This window comes from Bison bison, unplaced genomic scaffold, assembly GCF_000754665.1.
Source record: "Bison bison bison isolate TAMUID 2011002044 unplaced genomic scaffold, Bison_UMD1.0 scf7180017858349, whole genome shotgun sequence".
In the NCBI taxonomy this organism is placed as follows: Eukaryota; Metazoa; Chordata; class Mammalia; order Artiodactyla; family Bovidae; genus Bison; species Bison bison.
Window position 1 is genome coordinate 207,007 of NW_011488922.1, and position 18,605 is coordinate 225,611.

Sequence of the window (18,605 nt, forward strand, 5' to 3'; positions counted from 1 at the left end):
AAGCTGCAGAGCAACGATGCCCATGTGCTGCAACACTGAGCCTGCCTGCCAGCTCTGGAGCCAGTGCACCGCAACTAGAGAGTCCGCGTGCTGCACCAAAAGATCCCATATGATGCAGTGAAGATGCTTCAAGCCACAGCGAAGACCCGACGCAGCCAAATACATAAATATTAAAAAATAAAATAAAAAGGACCGTGGGTTCAAGTCCCAATCTGCGTTTTGGTTGGCTTTGAATCCTCACACATGGGTTCATCAGAGGTGCACAGTTTCAGCACTCAGAGCTTCCACTGCAGGGGGCACAGGTCCAACCCTGGTCAGGGAACTAAGATCCTGCATGCACACTGCGACCAAAAATAAAATAAAAACAAACATACAAAAATAGCTGATATGATTCTGCAAGGAGATCAAACTAGTCAATCTTAAAGGAAACCAACTCCGAGTATTTATTGGAAGGACTGAAGCTGAAGCGCCAATACCTTTGGCCACCTGATGCGAAGAGACAACTCATTAGAGAAGACCCTGATGCTGGGAAAGACTGAAGGCAAAAGGAGAAGAGGGCGGGAGAGGATGAGATGGTTAGACAGCATCACCGACTCAATGGACATGACTTTGAATAAACTGTGGGAGATAGTGGAGGACAGAGGAGCCTGGCGTGCTGCAGTCCGTAGGGTTGCAAAGAGTCAGACACAACTGAGTAACATGATTCTGTTCAAGTAACTGGTGTTTTGTCTCCAGATTGGACCATAACTGACTGATATCAGCAGTGGGTTTACTGCCAACCTCCTTACTAAATGCTGTTTCCTCCTCTTAAGATCGGATCAGCAGAATGTTTCCAGTGTGATGGACAAGGGCAACACTGTATCTCAGTGGTCTAGGTGATGGCGAGAAGCAAGAAAGTTGATGTCAGCCTTCAGCAAGACTCAAGGTTTGTACTCCTGGCTTCTGGTGGTCCTTGGAAAGTGGTATGGAGACAAAAGCATTTGCCAGGTCAGTCAGTAGCTCACAACAGCTGCCAAGGGCTGTGCTGACGTGCTCCAGTAAAGACACTTCATTTGGGCCAGCAACTGCAATTGCAATCACCACCTGATTGCATTTACAGTAATCCACAGTCATTCTCCAAGATCCATCTGCCTTCCACACAAGCCAAACAGGTCAGTCGTTTTTTGTCTATTTGTTTTTTGGCTGTGCCTTGTGGCATGCAGGATCTTAGTTCCCTGACCAGGGATCAAACCCAAGCCCCCTGCATTGGAAGCACAGTCTTAGCCACTGGACCGCTAGGGGAATCCCCACACAGGTCAGTGGAACAAAGATGAGATCACCACCCCAGCTTCTTTTGAGCCATTAATGGCGGCACTAATCTGCAGTTCCTCCAAAGGCAGTAGAATTGCTTTTGGATTTCCATCCTGGGAAATGTGGGGCGTTCTGGGGGCTTCCACTGGCACTTTCTACAACAATGATCCTGACTCCATGGGTCAGAAAACCAACGTGGGATTCTGCCAGCTGCCATATACGGATGTCCCAATTATACAACCCAGACCTGGGGAAACACAGAGGGAGTCCACAGATCCATCGGGCCCCTCCTGAGTGGAACCTGGGCTCAGACTGCATCGATCACACAGCCACAGAACCCTTATGGTGGTCCACCAGTAAAAGCAGGAAAACCCAAAATGCCTTGCCATCTATGAAAATGATAGGAGGTTGTCTGAAAATCTAAAAACCCATCAATTCCTCAGTGCTGAGACAAAGCTGGTGTTAAAAGAAACTGGGCTTGAAAAAAGAGAAAAGAAGGGATTTCCTTGGTGGTCCAGTGTTTCAGACTTCGAGCTTGCACCGCAAGAGTCATGGGTTTGATCCCTGGTCAGGGTATTAAGGGGCTTTCCAAGTGGCTCAGTGGTAAAGAACCTGCCTGCCAATGCAGGAGATTCGGGTTCCATCCCTGGTCCACTGGAGAAGGAAATGGCAACCCACTCCAGTATTCTTGCCAGGGAAATCCTAGGGACAAAGGAGCCTGGTGGGCTACAGTCCATGGAGTCGCAAAGAGTCAGACACAACTTAGTGACTGACCACGCGTGCACGCAGGGAACTAAGACATTTTATGCCATGTGGCACAGGTGGAAAAAAAAAAGAAAAGAAAGAAGAACCTGGTACAGTCTTTCCAGAAAGCAGTTCCACAATATATAACAAAAGCCATACAAAGGGTTTTCCTCTTTCACCTGGTAATTCTACTGAGAGTCAATTCTAGTCAGCTACAATGCAGGTTAAGCTTTTCTGCATGAAGATGTTTGCTTGTGGTTGTTTATAACAGCACAAACAGATGGATAAAAATACCTGGAAACAACTAAAAAGTGTTTCAATAAATTACAGTACATCCACATGGGGGTTAATGTGCAGCCGCGTGACATTGTGTTTAGGTTAAAACGCTAAGATTATTTTTAGCCTTTCGGGTTGGCAAAGATTTTTTTAAAAGATTGATAATACCCATTGTTGGCAAGAGTGTGGGAAATTTGACATTCTCGTGCACTTTGAGTGGGAATATAAATTGGTGGAACCTTTTTGAAGGGCCATTTGGCAGTATGTACTTAAAAAATATTCATACCCTTTGACCCAATGCTTCCACTGCTTGGAATTTATCCCTCAGGAACACCCCCACCAATCCACAGGCCCAGTTGATGGTAGCATTGTCTATGCCTGCAAAAACTGGAAACCATCCAAATATCCATCAATAGGGGATGAGTTAAATAATTCATGCCCAGTCGCACAAGGAAATCCTTTTGTCTCCACTTGAATTTCAAGTAGGTATCTCCAATGATCCACGCCCAGAGATAACTCTCATCCTCCCCACTCCCTGTATCCTCCCCACCATGGAAACTGGCTTTACCGGTTTTGCCCAGCTGTTTAGCCAAACCCTGCAGTTACTTGACTCCTCTTGGCCTCTGGCACACACCCTACCTGGTGGTACACCTGACATAGCTACCACCCCAGCACCAGGCAGCATCTTCCCTCTTCCACACCTTCCAACAACCTCTGAAATGGACCATCCTGTCTCTACTCTTGGGCCACTACGGTTATTTCTCAGCCACCACTGCATGCACGCTCAGTCATTCAGTCACGTCCGATTCTTTGCCACCCTGTGGACTGTAGCCTGCCAGGTTCCTCTGTCCAGGGGATTCTCCAGGCAGGAATACTGAAATGGGTTGCCATGCCCTCCTCCAGGGGATATTCCTGATCCAGGGATCGAACCTGCATCTTTTTTGTCTCCTGCATCAGCAGGTGGGTTCTTTACCACTAGTGACAGCAGGGAAGCCCTGCCCAGAGTAATCATTTTTACATGTTTTTGAAATTAAATCAAGGCCCTATATCCATGTAATGGAATATTATTCAGCCTCAAAAAGGAAGGCAGGGGACTTCCCTGGTGGTGCAGCAGTTAAGACTCCACACTTGCAATGCAGGGGGTGCAGGTTGCATCCCTGGTCAGGGAACTAAGATCCCACGTGCTGCATGGGGTAGCCTAATAATAATAATAATAGTAATAACGTGTGTGTGTGTGTGTGTGTGTGTGTGCGCGTGCGCACGTGCGCTCAGTAGCTCAGTGGTGTCAGACTCTTTGTGACCCCATGGACTGTAGCCAGCCAGGCTCCTCCGTCCATGGGATTTTCCAGGCAAGAATACTGGAGTGGGTTGCCATGCCCTCCTCCAGAATAATAATAATACTTTTTTAAAAAGGAAGGCAGTACTCATCACGCTATAATGTGGATGAACCTCAAGCACACTGTGCTGTGTGAAAGAAGCCAGACTCAAAAGGCCACATATTGGCTGGTTCCATTTATACAAAATGTCTAGAATAAGTAAATCATGGAGACAGAGAGCAGAGTGGTAATTGCCAGGTGCTGGGGAAAGGGGCAAATGGCAGTGACTGCTGTTGGGTTTGGGTTTTCTTTGGGGCTCATGAAAATGTCTTGAAACTAGAGAGAGGCAATGGTTATACAATATTGTGAATATACTAAATGCCACTGAATTGTATGCTTTAAAATGGTTACTTTTATATGAACTTCACCTCAATAAAAAAAGAATAAAGAAATTAGATCATGGCACCTTCCCTGCTTAAAACCTTCCCGTGGCTGCACAACACAATAAAAATACAATCCAAAAAGAGAGAAAAAAAGAAGGAATTCCCGGTGGTCCAGTGGTTGGGAATCAAGTGCTTTCACTCACGAGGCCCGGGTTCCATCCCTGTCTGAGGAACTAGGATCCTCAAGCCACGTAGCGAGGTCAAAAAGGAAAACAAAAAACAAACACACCCAAATTCCGTACCTGCAAGACCCCAGTGACCCAGGCTCTGTCCTGGGGCCTTGAATCCCCCCTTGCCCACTCCCTGCAAATCTGTGACAGAGGGAACATCATTCCCATTTCAAGAGGGGAAACTGAGATCAGAGAGGTGAAGTGGCTTGTCAGAGATCACGTGGGAACACTTCCAACCTGAGGCCGGCTCCATCTGGCGTCTGACCAGCTCACAGCTGTGGACACCGCGGTGGCCGCCTGGACCCTTCTTCAGGACGGGACACTCACGGGCCCAGGTTTTGGTGGCTGTTTGTTCTGTAGGTGGAAGAAGCCCCTTGACGTCCCCTGAGGACAGCCCCTCTCCAATGATTTGTTGGTGGGGGGCATAAAAGCCTGGCCCCTTCCCTCAGGGGGACATCTTTAATGGCCACCCCAGCTCCAGAGCTGCCCGCAGGATGGTCACGACTGCCTCACAGCTCAACTCCTCCCTCTCTGCCCAAGCCTGCTCCTCCCCTCCCTCATGCTAAGTCACTTCAGTCACGTCTGACTCTTTGCGACCCCATGGACTGTAGCCCACCAGGCTCCTCTGTCCATGCGACTCTCCAGGCAAGAATACTGGAGTGGGTTGCCATGCCTTCCTTCAAGGGATCTTCCCCACCCAGGGATGGAACCTGGGTCTCCTGCATCTCCTGCATTGGCAGATGGGTTCTTTCCTGCACACCACCTCACAAGGCAGGTTTCTAAGGGCGCCCCCACACACCTCCTGCCTGCTGATTTTCACCTGGAAATTCGCTTCCTGATCTCTTAAGTGCCAGACCAAAGTGCACAGAGTTTAGCCTGCAGGCCTGGGGAGGTGACAACTAAAGTGTGTTACTCACTCAGTCGTGTCCGAATCTAGAGGACAAACTGGAATGGAGAGAGATGGGAGGCCCAGAGGAGGCGGGTGAGAGGGGCGGGGCTGAGTTCACAGCGCGGCAGTGACAGCAGGGATAAAGCCAATTCCAGCAGTGGCCACTGGGTGAAATAAATGGACCATAATTGGAGCCTGGCGTCTGAGCCCTGCACCTGGCCCTGGGGTGGTTGGGGGGCTGCTGGTGCCCCGGGCTGTTTTCCCTCTGGAAGTCAGTCATCAGGTCTGGGCCAGCCTGCCGGGATGCCAGCCCTGGCTCTGCCTGTTACCAGCCATGTGCCCTGGACATGGTATCTGAGTGCCTCACTCTGTCCATTACAGAAATCTGAGCTAACACCAGGCCATCCTCAAAGGGGTGGCCGTGAGGAGTCAAGGAGTTGTGTTAAGTTCATAAAGTTCGGACAAGGGCCTGGCACGGCGTGAGCATCACCCTGACCACTCCAGGCTTCCTAAGGACCTGCCGAGTGTCTGCAAAGGCCTCGGGTCAGACACACCCATCTGCAGCCTTGCGTGCTGGGGGCTGGTCCCTTCACTGCTGAGCCCCTGATCTCACTTTGGCAGGAGAGCAGTGATCGTCTGGTCCAGGAAGGATTGTCAGAAGTAAGTGACACTTGCAAAGTTCTGGCACGTGGCGTGAAGTTCACTAACGTCAGCTGCCACCGTCGGGAAAACAGTGGGGAGTGTCTGTGTGAAGCTCAGTGTGCCTGGCCTTCCACAGCAGGCAGATGAGCCTCGGCGAGGCCAAACCATGCCCATCCTTTGCAGTCAGCCTGCTCCTCCTCCAGTGTTCTTCCCCTAAATGTCATCGCTGGTGCCCAGTTGCCCAAATCAGAAACAGGAGGCGCGCTCACGTCCTCTCTCCTCCGTCCCTCACCCCAGGCAGTCACCAAGTCCAGGCCCTCTCCAGCCTCCCCTTCCATCCCTACAGACCCTCTGGCAGCCCCTGCCACTCCCCACCCCACGACTGTCTCCTCATTTGAGCCAGCTCAACCCTTTGTGTGCAGGGGGTGCATCCCATGGGCCGCCAGCTGAGGACCAAAGTCTTTAACCCTAAGAGCAAACCCAGGCCACTGAATCCCCAGGGTGTACCACAGCATCTGGTATACAGTTGCTAAGTTGTGTCCGACTCTTTGCGACCCCATGGACTCCAGCCCACCAGGCTTCCCTGTCCCCCACTATCTCCCACTCAAGTTCACGTCCATAGAGTCAATGATGCTATCTAAGCATCTCATCCTCTGCTGCCCTCTTTTCCTTTTGCCTTCAATCTTTGCCAGTATCAGGGGATTTTTCCTACTGGTATACAGCAGGCACTCAGTAAATGCTAGCTGGCTGGAGGGCAGATGAATGCATGAATGGATGTCCATGCTGGCAGGAATAACATTAACAACGACAGAAAGAGAGTTCAGGCACACAGCACCCACTACTTGCAGGGCCCTGTTCCAAGCCCCTACACAGATTAACTCATTTTACACTCTCAACGACCCTATGTGTCAGCATCTGTTATTTCTTCAGTTTTACAGGGAGGTTAAATAACTCGCCCAATGTCACACAACAAATGCTCTGCAGAGATTCAGACAAGACCCAGGACCCAGGAGCATAAACTTTTCTAATTAGCAGCCACCAACCAGCAAAGTTCCCAATCCTCACCCCAGGCACCTTCACACCAAGTTCTAAGGCACAGGGAGTTAAACTCTTGCCCAAGGTCATACATTTATAAATAGGACTTCTTCCTTGATGAATGGACAGGCGTCCAGTTGACGGTGACTTTGGTTGGGGAGGAGGTGGTTGTTACTCTCCTGGAATCTTATTTCTGGGGGCCCCGATGAACACAAAGTTCTGAGTTTACATGACTGGGGACCAGGCTATGGCGATGAGGTCGCAGGTAAGGCTGCCAGTGAGGTGGGCATTAAGGCACCAGCTTCTGCCTCTGGGCTCCTCAGGTCCTGGCTTCAGACTCTTAAACCCACCCAGGGCTGAAGCTTTCAACCAGCTGGTGCCTGCAGAACAGTGCCTCAGGCCTGCCAGTTGGAATTGGCCGGGGTCAGGGGGAAGACTGAGTCACCAGGACCCCTGGGGACACCCCCACCTCCTTCTCCACCAGAGCAGCTGTTTTGTCCAAGGTTCTGAGGGCCCTTTCAACTGGAAAAAAGGTTCTGCAGTCAAAACAACTTTTGAAAATCAGTGCCCTAAGGGATCAACGTCCTTGTCAAGCGAAGTGGCCTTTTTGAGTTTACCCTGGTGATATTCAGGGGCTCGCATGCAGTGAATTCTGGATGAGAGAGACAGGAAAGTGACAGTCTCCAATGCCCTCTGCCAAGTCCAATGTCAAGGCCACCTTGACTGTTTATGGCCAAAGGTCCCTGCTCCACACACCTGCCCCAGGCATACCCTAAGCCAGGGGCCTGTTTGTCTTTTCTGGGCATTTGCCCATGCAGCTTCTAGTGTCTGGAAGGAAAAGGAACTACAGGGTGGTTCCAGTAGTTCCCTGGTGGTCCAGTGATTAGGAATCCACACTTTCACTGCTGGGGCCCTGGGTTCAATCCCTGGTTGAGGAACCAAGATCTTTCAAGCCTTGCAGGGCAACCAGAAACAAAGAGGAACTCAGGCACTACATATGACCAGCAACACGTGTGGTGTGTCTGTAACCCTCATTACAGACCTGTCAGCTATCATTAGCCCCCATCTAGGAAGGGGAAACTGAGGCTGGGAGGAGAGAAATGACTCACCACAGCACTCATACCAGGGTGGGCCTGACTCCAAAATAGTCTTTGCACTGCACCCTGCCTACCACCTCCCACCTGCCTTTCCTCTCCCCTCCTCACCTACCCTCACATCCTGCCCACACTCAGGGCCCAGCTGCTCTCCTGATACATCCCCCTCTCTCTTACACACACCCCACCCAGCTGTTTGTAAATGCCATTTCTTCTCCTTCACATAAGTTCTCCTCCTCCCAAACCCCACTTCACCCAGCTGACTATTTCACACTCTTTGGGAATCTGCTGGGGTGTCACCTCTTCCAGGAAGCCCTCCCTGGATCCCCGGCTGGGTCAGGAGCCTCTAGGTCCCTCCTCTGAGTTTCCCCCCTCGAAGTCCGGAAGGTTCTGTCTTGTGGTCATTTGTTTTTCTACATCTCAATGGGGCCCTGAGCTCTTGGAAGCAGGGTCCAGGTCCCCTAGGCTCATCACTATACCCTAGGCCTAGCAAGGTGCAAGGCACACACTGCTGCTGCTGCTGCTAAGTCGCTTCAGTCATGTCCGAGTCTGTGGGACCCCATAGAGGGCAGCCCATCAGGCTGCCCCCTCCCCTGGGATTCTCCAGACAAGAATACTGGATTGGGTTGCCATTTCCTTCTCCAGTGCATGAAAGTGAAAAGTGAAAGGGAAGTCGCTCTCGTGTCTGACTCCTATGGACTGCAGCCTACCAGGCTCCTCCGTCCATGGGATTTTCCAGGCAAGAGTACTGGAGTGGGGTGCCATTGCCTTCTCCAGGCACACACTAGACATTCAATACACATCTACGGGAAGAGTGGACTTGCGAGAGCAGTGGGCAACCTCGAAGTCCACCTGCTGGCCAGTGCCGGGGCACAGCACACCCGAGGTGCACTCCCCGGCTGCCCCTCCTAGCTTCGCCTCCCACAGGAAGCTTTCTCCACCTCCTCCAGTTGTCCAGTCCCTCCAGTTCCGACTCCTCGTCTCCTTCATTCACTCAAGTCTTTGTTAGTCGCTCAATCATGTCCGACTCTTTGCAACCCCATGGACTGTAGCCTCTGTCCATGGGATTTTCCAGGCAAGAATATTGGAGTGGATAGCCATTCCCTTCTCCAGGGGAACTCCCACATTGCGGGTAGATTCTTTGCCTTCTGAGCTTTGAGCAAAGACAAAGCCGAGGCGGCAAGAAGGAAGCATCTGGAAGCCAGACACAGAAAGTGATGTGCATGGCCTTTGACACCGGAAGTGATGCACTGTCCTCTTCCCGTCTGTGCTGGCTCCGTGGTGCTCACCAGCCACAGGGGCACAGCACACCATGGGCTGGTGCCTAGTGTACATGCCAGGCTGGCCCTGAGGCCCCACTGGCTGCCCTCCCTCCCTCCTCACCCGGCCCTCGCCCCTTCTGCAGCCCCAGCCCCGCCGTACCCGGTTGATGAGCTCGCCCACCATGCCCGTCCAGGAGCCATTGGGCTCGGGCGCCCCGTACAGCCCGTCCTCCACCAGGCGCAGGCGGTACCGGAAGCGCAGCAGCTCGGCCAGCTCCCGCAGCATGTCCACGCAGAAGCCCTCGAAGCGCTCGTTCCCGGACAGAGCCTGGAAGTTGGGCCGGCGCATGACGTACGGGTTCTCCTGGGGAAGCAGGCGAGAAGAGGGGGTGGGGTCAGAGACGGAGCATCGAGGGGAGTCTGGGGCCCAGAGTCCACGCCAGCAGCTAGCTCCGGAACCTGCTCGCAGAGCAGGGGTGACTGAGTCCTGGCCTACCTACAGCCCCTGTTTACTAATGCTCAGAGCCAGGGCAGGGTTGGGAGAGGAGGGATAAATTAGGAGGTTGGGATTAACATATTGTTGTTTAGTCGCTAAGTGGTGTCCAACTCTTTGCCACCCCATGGACTGCAGTACTCCAGACTCCTATGTCCTTCACCGTCTCCTGGAGTTTGCTCAAACTCAGTGTTACTGAGTCGGTAATGCCATCCAACCGTCTCATCCTCTGTCGCCCCCTTCTCCTTTGGCCTTCAGTCTTTCCCAGCATCAGGGCAGGCAGGGTCTTTTCCAGTGAGTCAGCCCTTCCCATCAGGTGACCCAAGTATTAGAGTTTCAGCTTCAGCATCAGTCCGTCCAATAAATATTCAGGGTTGATTTCCTTTAGGATTGACTGATTTGATTTCCTTGCAGTCCAAGGGACTCTGAAGAGTCTTCTCCAGCACCACAAATCGATAATCAACAAGGACCTACTGTGCAGCCCAGGGAACTATACTCATATTTTGTAATAACCTGTAAGGGAGAAGAAGCTGAAAAAAAGAATATATATGTGTGTGTGTGTAAGAGGTGATCACCATATTATAGACCTGAAACTAACAACACTGTAGATCAACTATACCTCAAAAAAATATCAATAACTACTAAAAAACATAAATACTCAGAGCCAAGGAAAAAGCACAGGGAACCTGCCAGCCCCTAGCAGATCCCAGGGAGCTGGTTTGATCTCCACCAGCCAAGTTAACATTCACTTATCTCAAGTTCAAATGGGAACTTCCCTTGCAGTCTGGTGGTTAGGACTCCGCACCTTCACTGCTATAGCCCTGGGTTCAATCTCTGGTCAGGAAAATAAGATTCCACAAGCCAAGTAGCGCAGCCAAATAAAAAAAAAAAAGCTCAAATGGCTATGAGCAAGGCAGGTAACCCGAGTGAATCAGTCTGCACGGCATGCATGGGTGCTCAGTCATTGCGACCTCATGGATTGTAGCCCACCAGGCTCCTCTGTTCATGGGATTCTCCAGGCAAGAATACTGGAGTGGGTTGCCATGCCCTCCTCTGGGTATCGTCCCGACCCAGGGATGGAACCCATGTTTCTTGCGTCCCCTAGGTTCTTTGCCACTAGTACCACGTGGGAAGCCCCTTGAGATGTATTACTTGTAATCCAAGTCACACACATATGCCTGTGTGACTGCAGCTGCGTGTGCGTCACTACACTTAGTTCCACAAAGCAGTCCTTCTTACAACTGTGGCAGAATATCCTGGTATTTTCTGTCCTGCTCTGTCTCATTTTCCTACACAATCGATAGCGACCCACTCAACTGACTTCATGAGCCACCAAAGGATCCAAGAGGATCTGCCCCACCAGGATTTAGCTCCAGCCCAACGCTGTCATGAGAGTAGCAGGCCTGAGATGCCAGATGGTCCAATGTTAAGAGAATCTGGAAACCCAGGTTGTTTCGTAAAATCTCCTGATTATAAAGGTTAGCAAGAACTCAAATTCTAATACCATCTTTTTTTTAGTGCTTTGCAGGCTAAACAAACACCTAACACTTTGCAGCCTCTGGCCTACAGCCGTTTTGCTACGCTGATGCTTATTTCTGAGGGGTTTGAGCAGACTTTACTGACTTTTATTGTGCCAAATGAGACAAAAGCAGAGAGAATATTCCAAGTGTTACTAAGATGAGGTATAGGAAGATGATGGTAACAAAAGGGAAATTTATCTGTGCAGTTATTGTCTAAATGGTTGTACAGTGTCCCCTTGGACTTAGGAATAAAAGGCGTTATGACTTAGGAAGCAGCCAGAAGAACCTGGGCCAATAATATCCACAATGGTTACCATATGGACTGAACACCTGCTGAGTACCAGCTCCTGCACTGAGTGTGTTCTTTGGATCTTATCACTTTATTTCCTCACAGCGACCTCACATGGGTGGTATTCTTAGACTCACTTTACATATGTGGAAACTAGGGCTTGGACTTCCCTGGTGGTGTAATGGTCAGGAATCCACCTGCCAATGCAGTGGTGTAGGGTTCGATCCCTGGTCCAGGAAGATCCCACATGCCCTGGGGCAACTAAGCCTGTGCTCTGCAACTGCTGAGCCCGCACTCTAGAGCCATGCTCTGTAACAAGAAAAGCCGCCACAATGAGAAGCCTGTGCACTGCAACCAGACAGCAGCCCCGGCTCGCTGCAGCTAGAGAAAGCCCACGTGTGTGCAGCAATGAAGGCCCAGCACAGCCAAAAATGAATGAATTAATTAATTAAAAAAACAAAAACAAAACTGAGGTTCACAGAGGTCATCCTGCTGCCTCTCATTCAATACAGAATTACTGAGCTCTGGGGTAGACGCACAGTATTTTGCAGCTCCTCCCATCAAGAGGTAGAGTGGATTTCCTCACTTCTTGGGTCTGAGCTGGCCTCAAGACTTGCTTTGGCCAACGGAGTGTGGTGGAAGTAGCGCTGTGTGACTTTCAGCGCCTGGGTCCTCAGGCAGACCTCTTGGGACCTCAGCGTAAGGAAGCCTGGGCCAGCCTGCTGAAGGATGAGTAAGGATGAATGGACTGAGGTATGCTGGCCAACAGCCCAGCCTAGACACCAGCTGCACACAACCGCAGTGAACGCAGCAGAACTGCTCAGGGAATTCCCTGGTGGTCCAGTGGTTAGGGCTCTGCACTCTCCCTGCCAAGGGTCTGGGTTCGATCCCTGGTTGGGGAACAAAAATGCCACAAGCGTCAAGATGCAGTCAAAAATAATTAAGTAAATCAATACATCAGTTTTAGGGACTCCCCTGGGGGTCAAGTGCTTAGGATTCTGTGTTTTCACCACTGAGGGTGTTGGCTCAATTCCTGGTCGGGGAACTAATATCCCACAAGCTGCATGCTGCGGCCACATTAGAAAAACAAAACAAAACTGTTCAGTTGACCCATAGCATCATGAGAAATAATCATTATTGTTGGAAGCCTCCAGGTTTGGGGGCAGTTTGTTATACAGTGGTAGGTACTATGGTGTTAGTCGCTCAGTCACGTCTGACTCTTCTTGACCCCAAGGCCTGTAGCCCACCAGGCTCCTCTCTCCATGGGATTCTCCAGGCAAGAATACTGGAGTGGGTAGCCATTCCCTTTTCCAGGGAATCTTCCCTACCCAGGGATCGAACCTGGGTCTTCTGCATTGCAGGTGGCCTCTTTACCATCTGAACCACCAGGGAAGCCTGATAGGTACTAGAAGGTACCTATAAGATACTGCAGACTGGATTCCTGGACCCCAGCAAAGCCCCTGAGCTGAGGGGAGATGGGGCAGAGGGAAGTCAGTACTTTTCTCTCTCTCCAAAGCCACATTTCTAAATCCAAACTTGTGGAACTGAGAGTAGGGATGAGATGATGCTAATAATAGCAGCGGCAGCTAGCATTTCTTGTGGGCTTGCTGTATGACAGCTATCCTGTCAGCGTAGGAGGTCGGTATTATTACCTCTATTTGAGAGATGAGGACACAGGTCCCTAGAAGTGAAGTAGTAAGTGGTTGAGATGGACAAGTCAGGCTGAGTCCACAGCTCTGCTCTTAAGCTCTGCGCCAGACTGAACTCAAGTGGACAGAATCAGAGGGCAGATCTGTGAGTAGCCAGATACAGAGATGGGGGTGAGGGAAGGGAAGGCCAGGTATCGAAGCCAGAGAATCAGAAATTAGGAATTCTCTAGACAAGCCAGTGTTGGAGCTGGAAGGCTCTGGTACAGACCTCTTGACATACAGAGGAGGAAGTCAAGTGCCTTGCCCAAGGTCACACAGCCGAAGCAGGGCAGTGGGAAGGGGAGATGGAGCAGAGGCTGGATTTGAAACCCATTGCTGTACTCGCCAGAGCCCTCATTCCTTCCATCAGGCCGCTCTCCCAATTCAAGACTGAGGCATCTGGGCTGTAGATTTGGGTTCAAAGCCTCAGGATCAGGGTGGGAACTGACAGAGCCAAAAATAAGGGCTGAGGCCTGGGAACAGAACTCAAGGTCGGAAAACAGTGATCTAGCGTTCAACCTGCAGTCCCAGACCATCAGAGCTGGGGGCCTGAAGGAGCCTCTAATCCAAGGTTTTCAGACTCCTTCAAAAAAGAATCTTCTGCAGAAAACCCAGCACTGCAGACAGTGGGATGTTGCTAAGTCTGATTCTAAGAATTCATCCGAGTGGCTATGCACCTGCGCACAAGAATGCAGGTCGAGGGGAGTCACGGCAGCGCCTCTCGTAGCGGGAACAAAGACTGAAACAGCCTAATTTGGAACAGGTTAAAAAGATTATTGATGTCATCAAAGAATCCCAGGCAACTACTGAAATAACAAGTTCTATAAGATATATTAAGAGGAAAAAAACAAGCTACAGAACAACGTGTACAATATGCTATTCTTTGTGAAGGCAAGAGTGGGGATGTGCTTGTATATGCTCAGATATTTCTGGGAGGATGGGGAAAAAATGGGGGACTGGAGAGGGAAAGAGACAGATTTTTTTCACTCCTTACCCACCCTGCAAGCCTTGAATTCAATTTAATGGAGAATTAAATTGAATGCTATTTAATTCTATTTAATTACTTCTGTCCCGCCCCCAGTTTAACATTTTTAATTTTAAAATATTTAAAACATCTTAAAGATGATATGTAAATGTATATGAAAATGCAAAAGATCAAAAGAACCAAAGCAATCCTAAAGTAGAATATGAGAACTGAAGGGTTTACCATAGCTTTAACACAACTTAAAGCCGTGGTGTTTTAAGACAATGTGGTAGTAGAGCAAAGACAGACAGACAGACAGTAGAATGAAGAATCTGTACATCCACAGGTAAATGTATGCTTGATTTAGGTGGCGCTAGTGGTAACCTGCCTGCCAATGCAGGAGACATAAGAGTCGTGGGTTCAATCCCCGGGTTGGGAAGATGCCCTGGAGGAGGGCATGGCAACCCACTCCCCTATTCTTGCCTGGAGAATCTCATGGACAGAGGAGCCTGGTGGGTTACAGTCCATAGGGTCACACAGAGTCAGACACAACTGAAGCAACTTAGCATGCAAGCATGCATGATTTATGACAAGAGTAAGACTGTATCGAAAAGAGAAAGAATGAACATTTTGATAAATGATGCCTTTCAATAAAACATCCATATGGGAAGAAAGTATTCTGACCACTCCTCACATGATACATAAAAAGCAATTCTAGGTGGACTGTAGATCTAAATGTAAAAGACAAAATTATTACAAAGAAACATACAGGAAAATAGTATGTTTATGATTTTGGGGTAGGCAGAGAATTCTTTTTTTTTTTTTTGTCCATGCCTTACCACATGTTAGATCTTAGTTCCCCAACCACCGATCAAACCCATGCCCCCTACAGTGGAAATGCAGGGTCTTAACCACTGGACCACCAGGGAAGTCCCAAGAATTGTTAAATTCTAAAAGCATTAAGCAGAAAGGGGGAAAAATGGACTTTAGGAAAATTAAAAATCTTTTCCTCAAAAGATACCACTGAGGGGAATTCCCTGGTGGTTGAGTGGTTAGGACTCCACGCTTTCACTGCCAAGGGCCCGGGTTTGATCTCTGGTCAGGGAACTAAGATTCCAAAAGCCACACAAGTGCGGCTGGAAAAAAAGAAAAAACAAACCTCCGAGAGTGAAAAGGAAAGTCACAAAGTGGGAGAAGATCTCTGCAATGCATATTCCGACAAAGAACTTATATCCAGAATACACAAATATATTACAAATCAATAAAAAGGTCAGATATCCCAAATTTCTGAATATACAGAAAGCTTTGAGCAGGGACCTCCCAAAAGGAGATTCCAGGTAGGCAGTAAGTGAAAAGTGGTCAACTTCCCTGACCATTAAGGAAACGTACATGAAAATCACAATAGGGTCGGCGGCTTTCTGCACTCAGCACCAGCAGAAGTGAGTAGCGACTGGAATCCTCCTTCATACACCATGGGTGGGAATGGAGATGGGTACCATGGCTTAGGAAGATGCTTTGTTAGTATCAGTAGAAGCTGAAAACCCCAGCGATTCTTCTCTTGCCTATACACTTGACAGGAATGTGTATCCGTTCACCAAAGGGCATGTGGCAGAGTATCCACAGCAAGACTATTCACGACAGCAAAAGAACTAGAAACAGCTCCAACACCCATCAATTTGGTGGGTAAATAAATCGAGGTTCGTTCATGTAACACAACAGGTAACAACACTAAAGGCTTCCCTGGTGGTTCAGCGGTAAAGAATCTGCCTGCCAAGCGGGAGACATTGCTCAATCCCTGGTCCAGGAAGATCCCCTGGAGAAGGAAATGGCAACCCACTCCAGTATTCTTGCCTGGAGAATCCCATGGACAGAGGAGCCTGGCGGGCTACAGTCGATGGGGTCGCAATGAGTCGGACGTGACTTTGCGACTGGACCACAATGAGACTAAACCATTTGCAACAAAGTTGGTGAATCTCACAAATGTATGCACAAGAGAGAATACAGAATATGATGCCATTTACGTGAAGTTCAAAGCAGGCAAATCTACTCTGTGGTGATAAAAGTTGAGACCGTGGCAGGAGTTAAGAGACCTGAAGGGGCATGTGGACGGCTGGTCCCACAAGTGTGCTCAGTTACCGAAAATTCAGTGATCAGTACACTCATGATTCGTGAAAGTTTCTGTATGCATGTTACACTGCTAGGGAAAAAAAAAAATCCCTTGAAACTAAAACCAAAAATGTTAAAGTAGGATGGGTTCTGGAAAATTCTTCACAAGCTGCTTGCCTCGACCCTTTCATGAAGCCAGGACCCAACTCCATATCCATGACTTCCTGGAGCTCAGTTTAAAGAACCTTGATCTAGTCCACCACCCTTCACTCTGTCATGAATATTTTAATTCCCTCATTTTACAGGAGGAAGCTGAGAACAGAGAGAAGAGACCCACCTGGTGACCAAGTGTACAGACAGCTGGGCCAGGTCTAGAATGGAAGTGAAGGCTTGGAAAGAAGCAGAAATTGACGTGTTGTGGTTCAAGGTAGAGACATGTGGGCCCTGCCATCTTCCAGTTGGGCCACTCATGTCCCCTAACCCTCCTGTGCCTTATTTTTGTCTGAAAATTGGGAGTCACCATGGTACCAGCCTCAGGACTGCCATGAACACTGAGTAACACCAGCAAAGGACTCGGCACACAGCTCAAAGACGCTGGGCATGATGATTGCTACTCTTTTGTGGGGGAGCCATGCCATGTGGCTTGTTTGTGCTGGGATCTTAGTTCCCTCACTAGGGATTGAACCCATGCCTCCTGCAATGGATGTCTGGAGTCGTAACCACGGAACTGCCAGGGAAGTCTCAGTTGCTATTCTTATTGAGGATACCAGGTCAGAAAAAAGAGAAAAAAGGGATTCCCATGTGCTCAGCATGTTTTGCCAGCAGGACATTGCCAGGGGGTCCTCTGATCTCATGCAATCCTCCCACAGCCTTTCAAGGTGGGACTATTAGACCCATTTACAGATAAAGTATGGAACCTAGAGAGTCGGACACTAAGGTCCAGGTGAAGTCAGGAATGCAAGTGAGGTCTGTCTGATCCCAGAAAACCAAAGAGCAAGATAAGATGTCATACCTTAATGAAAAGGAATGCCAGGAAAGGAGTAAACTCTCTGGGATGGCCCAGCATGGCATCATCCCCTGGGACCTGTCCCACACCCGCAGCTTCCCTGTGGGACCTCCTTCAATCTTGGCACCAGCCTGATCTCTCAGCTCCAGACATGTGGACCCCACCCTGGGGATAACCCCAGCCTCCACGCCATCGAGGACCTCCTCCTGCTCCTTCCCTCAGGCCAGCCCATCAGCACCCCACATCAGGTCCCTCCCTCCCCACACCCCCAGCCCAGCTCAAGCCTCATCCTCCCATCTGACCTGGAGCATCTCTCTCCTGCAGTCTCCCTCAGGGCCCAGCTTTTCCAAACATCCAGATCTGGCCCCGTCCCTTCCGGTTTAACAGTCTCCAAGGTACATGCCAGCCACTTCAGTCACGCTGGACTCTTTGTAGACTGCCAGGCTCCTCTGTCCACAGGATTCTCCAAGCAAGAATCCTGGAGTGGGTTGCTGTGCCCTCCTCAAGGGGATCTTCCCAACCCAGGGATCAAACCTGCATCTCCTGCATTACAGGCGGATTCTTGACTGCTGAGCCACCAGGGCAACCCCCCCAAGGTACAGAATGAGCATGACTAAGCTCTTCAGAGGCCCCTCCCCACCTGTCACAGTGTTCACTGCTCCTCCATGTTCGCTGGGTGCCAGGCACCATCCCAAGCCCTGGGGACCAGAGCGGGAAATAAGACAGGTCCTGACAACTTCGTGCCCCTCCCGCCGGTGCCCAGGCTGACTCACGTCTGTGTTGCCAAGTGCCTGGCACAGGCCCTGCCCAGAAACATGAATCTGAGAAAGTTCATGAACAGAGAGGCACACTGAGGCTGCTGCTTCCACATTCAACCTGGCAAACACTTCCTGAGGCCCCTCCTCCTGGGAGTTCCTCCTGCCTGGGAGGCCAGGCCCCCTCCTCTGTGCACCCAACTCCTACACAGCTTCTAAAGCCCCATCTAATGCCACCTCCTCTGTGAAGCCTTCCTTCCTCAGGCTTTTAAAAGTTCAGGCAGCCCCTCCTTTCTGTGCGGCCCCCTTATAACCCTGGCTTGGAATGATTGTGTCCAGGTCCGCCTCCTTCATCAGACTGGGATCCCCTCCCCGGGGCCACTGGAGGACAGAGAGACCACGAGACCACCTGTGACTCATCCCGGTGATACTCTGGGATTTGTATCAGATCTGGTGCAGCTTCAGTAAATATTTGTAGAATGAATGAGCAAATGAATGACTCCATCACAAGAAAAATGAAGGTTAGGAGGAGGGCAACACGGGCTCAGGGGCCCTGGGGAAAAGGGGAGACAAGTGCGGGAAGAGGCTGGAAGCCCCCCAGGTCATGGCTGTGCTCTCCTGAC

At 50.1% G+C, this 18,605-nt stretch overlaps 1 protein-coding gene across 1 annotated transcript in view; it reads right to left on the reverse strand.

Moving 5' to 3' along the window:
- Positions 1–18,605, reverse strand: part of GRIK5 (glutamate receptor, ionotropic, kainate 5) — a 56,506-nt gene that overhangs the window by 25,322 nt on the left and 12,579 nt on the right. Inside the window, exon 11 of the mRNA XM_010863110.1 lies at positions 9,322–9,525. Coding sequence (XP_010861412.1) covers positions 9,322–9,525 — 204 coding nt within the window. The remainder of the gene's footprint in view (positions 1–9,321; positions 9,526–18,605) is intronic.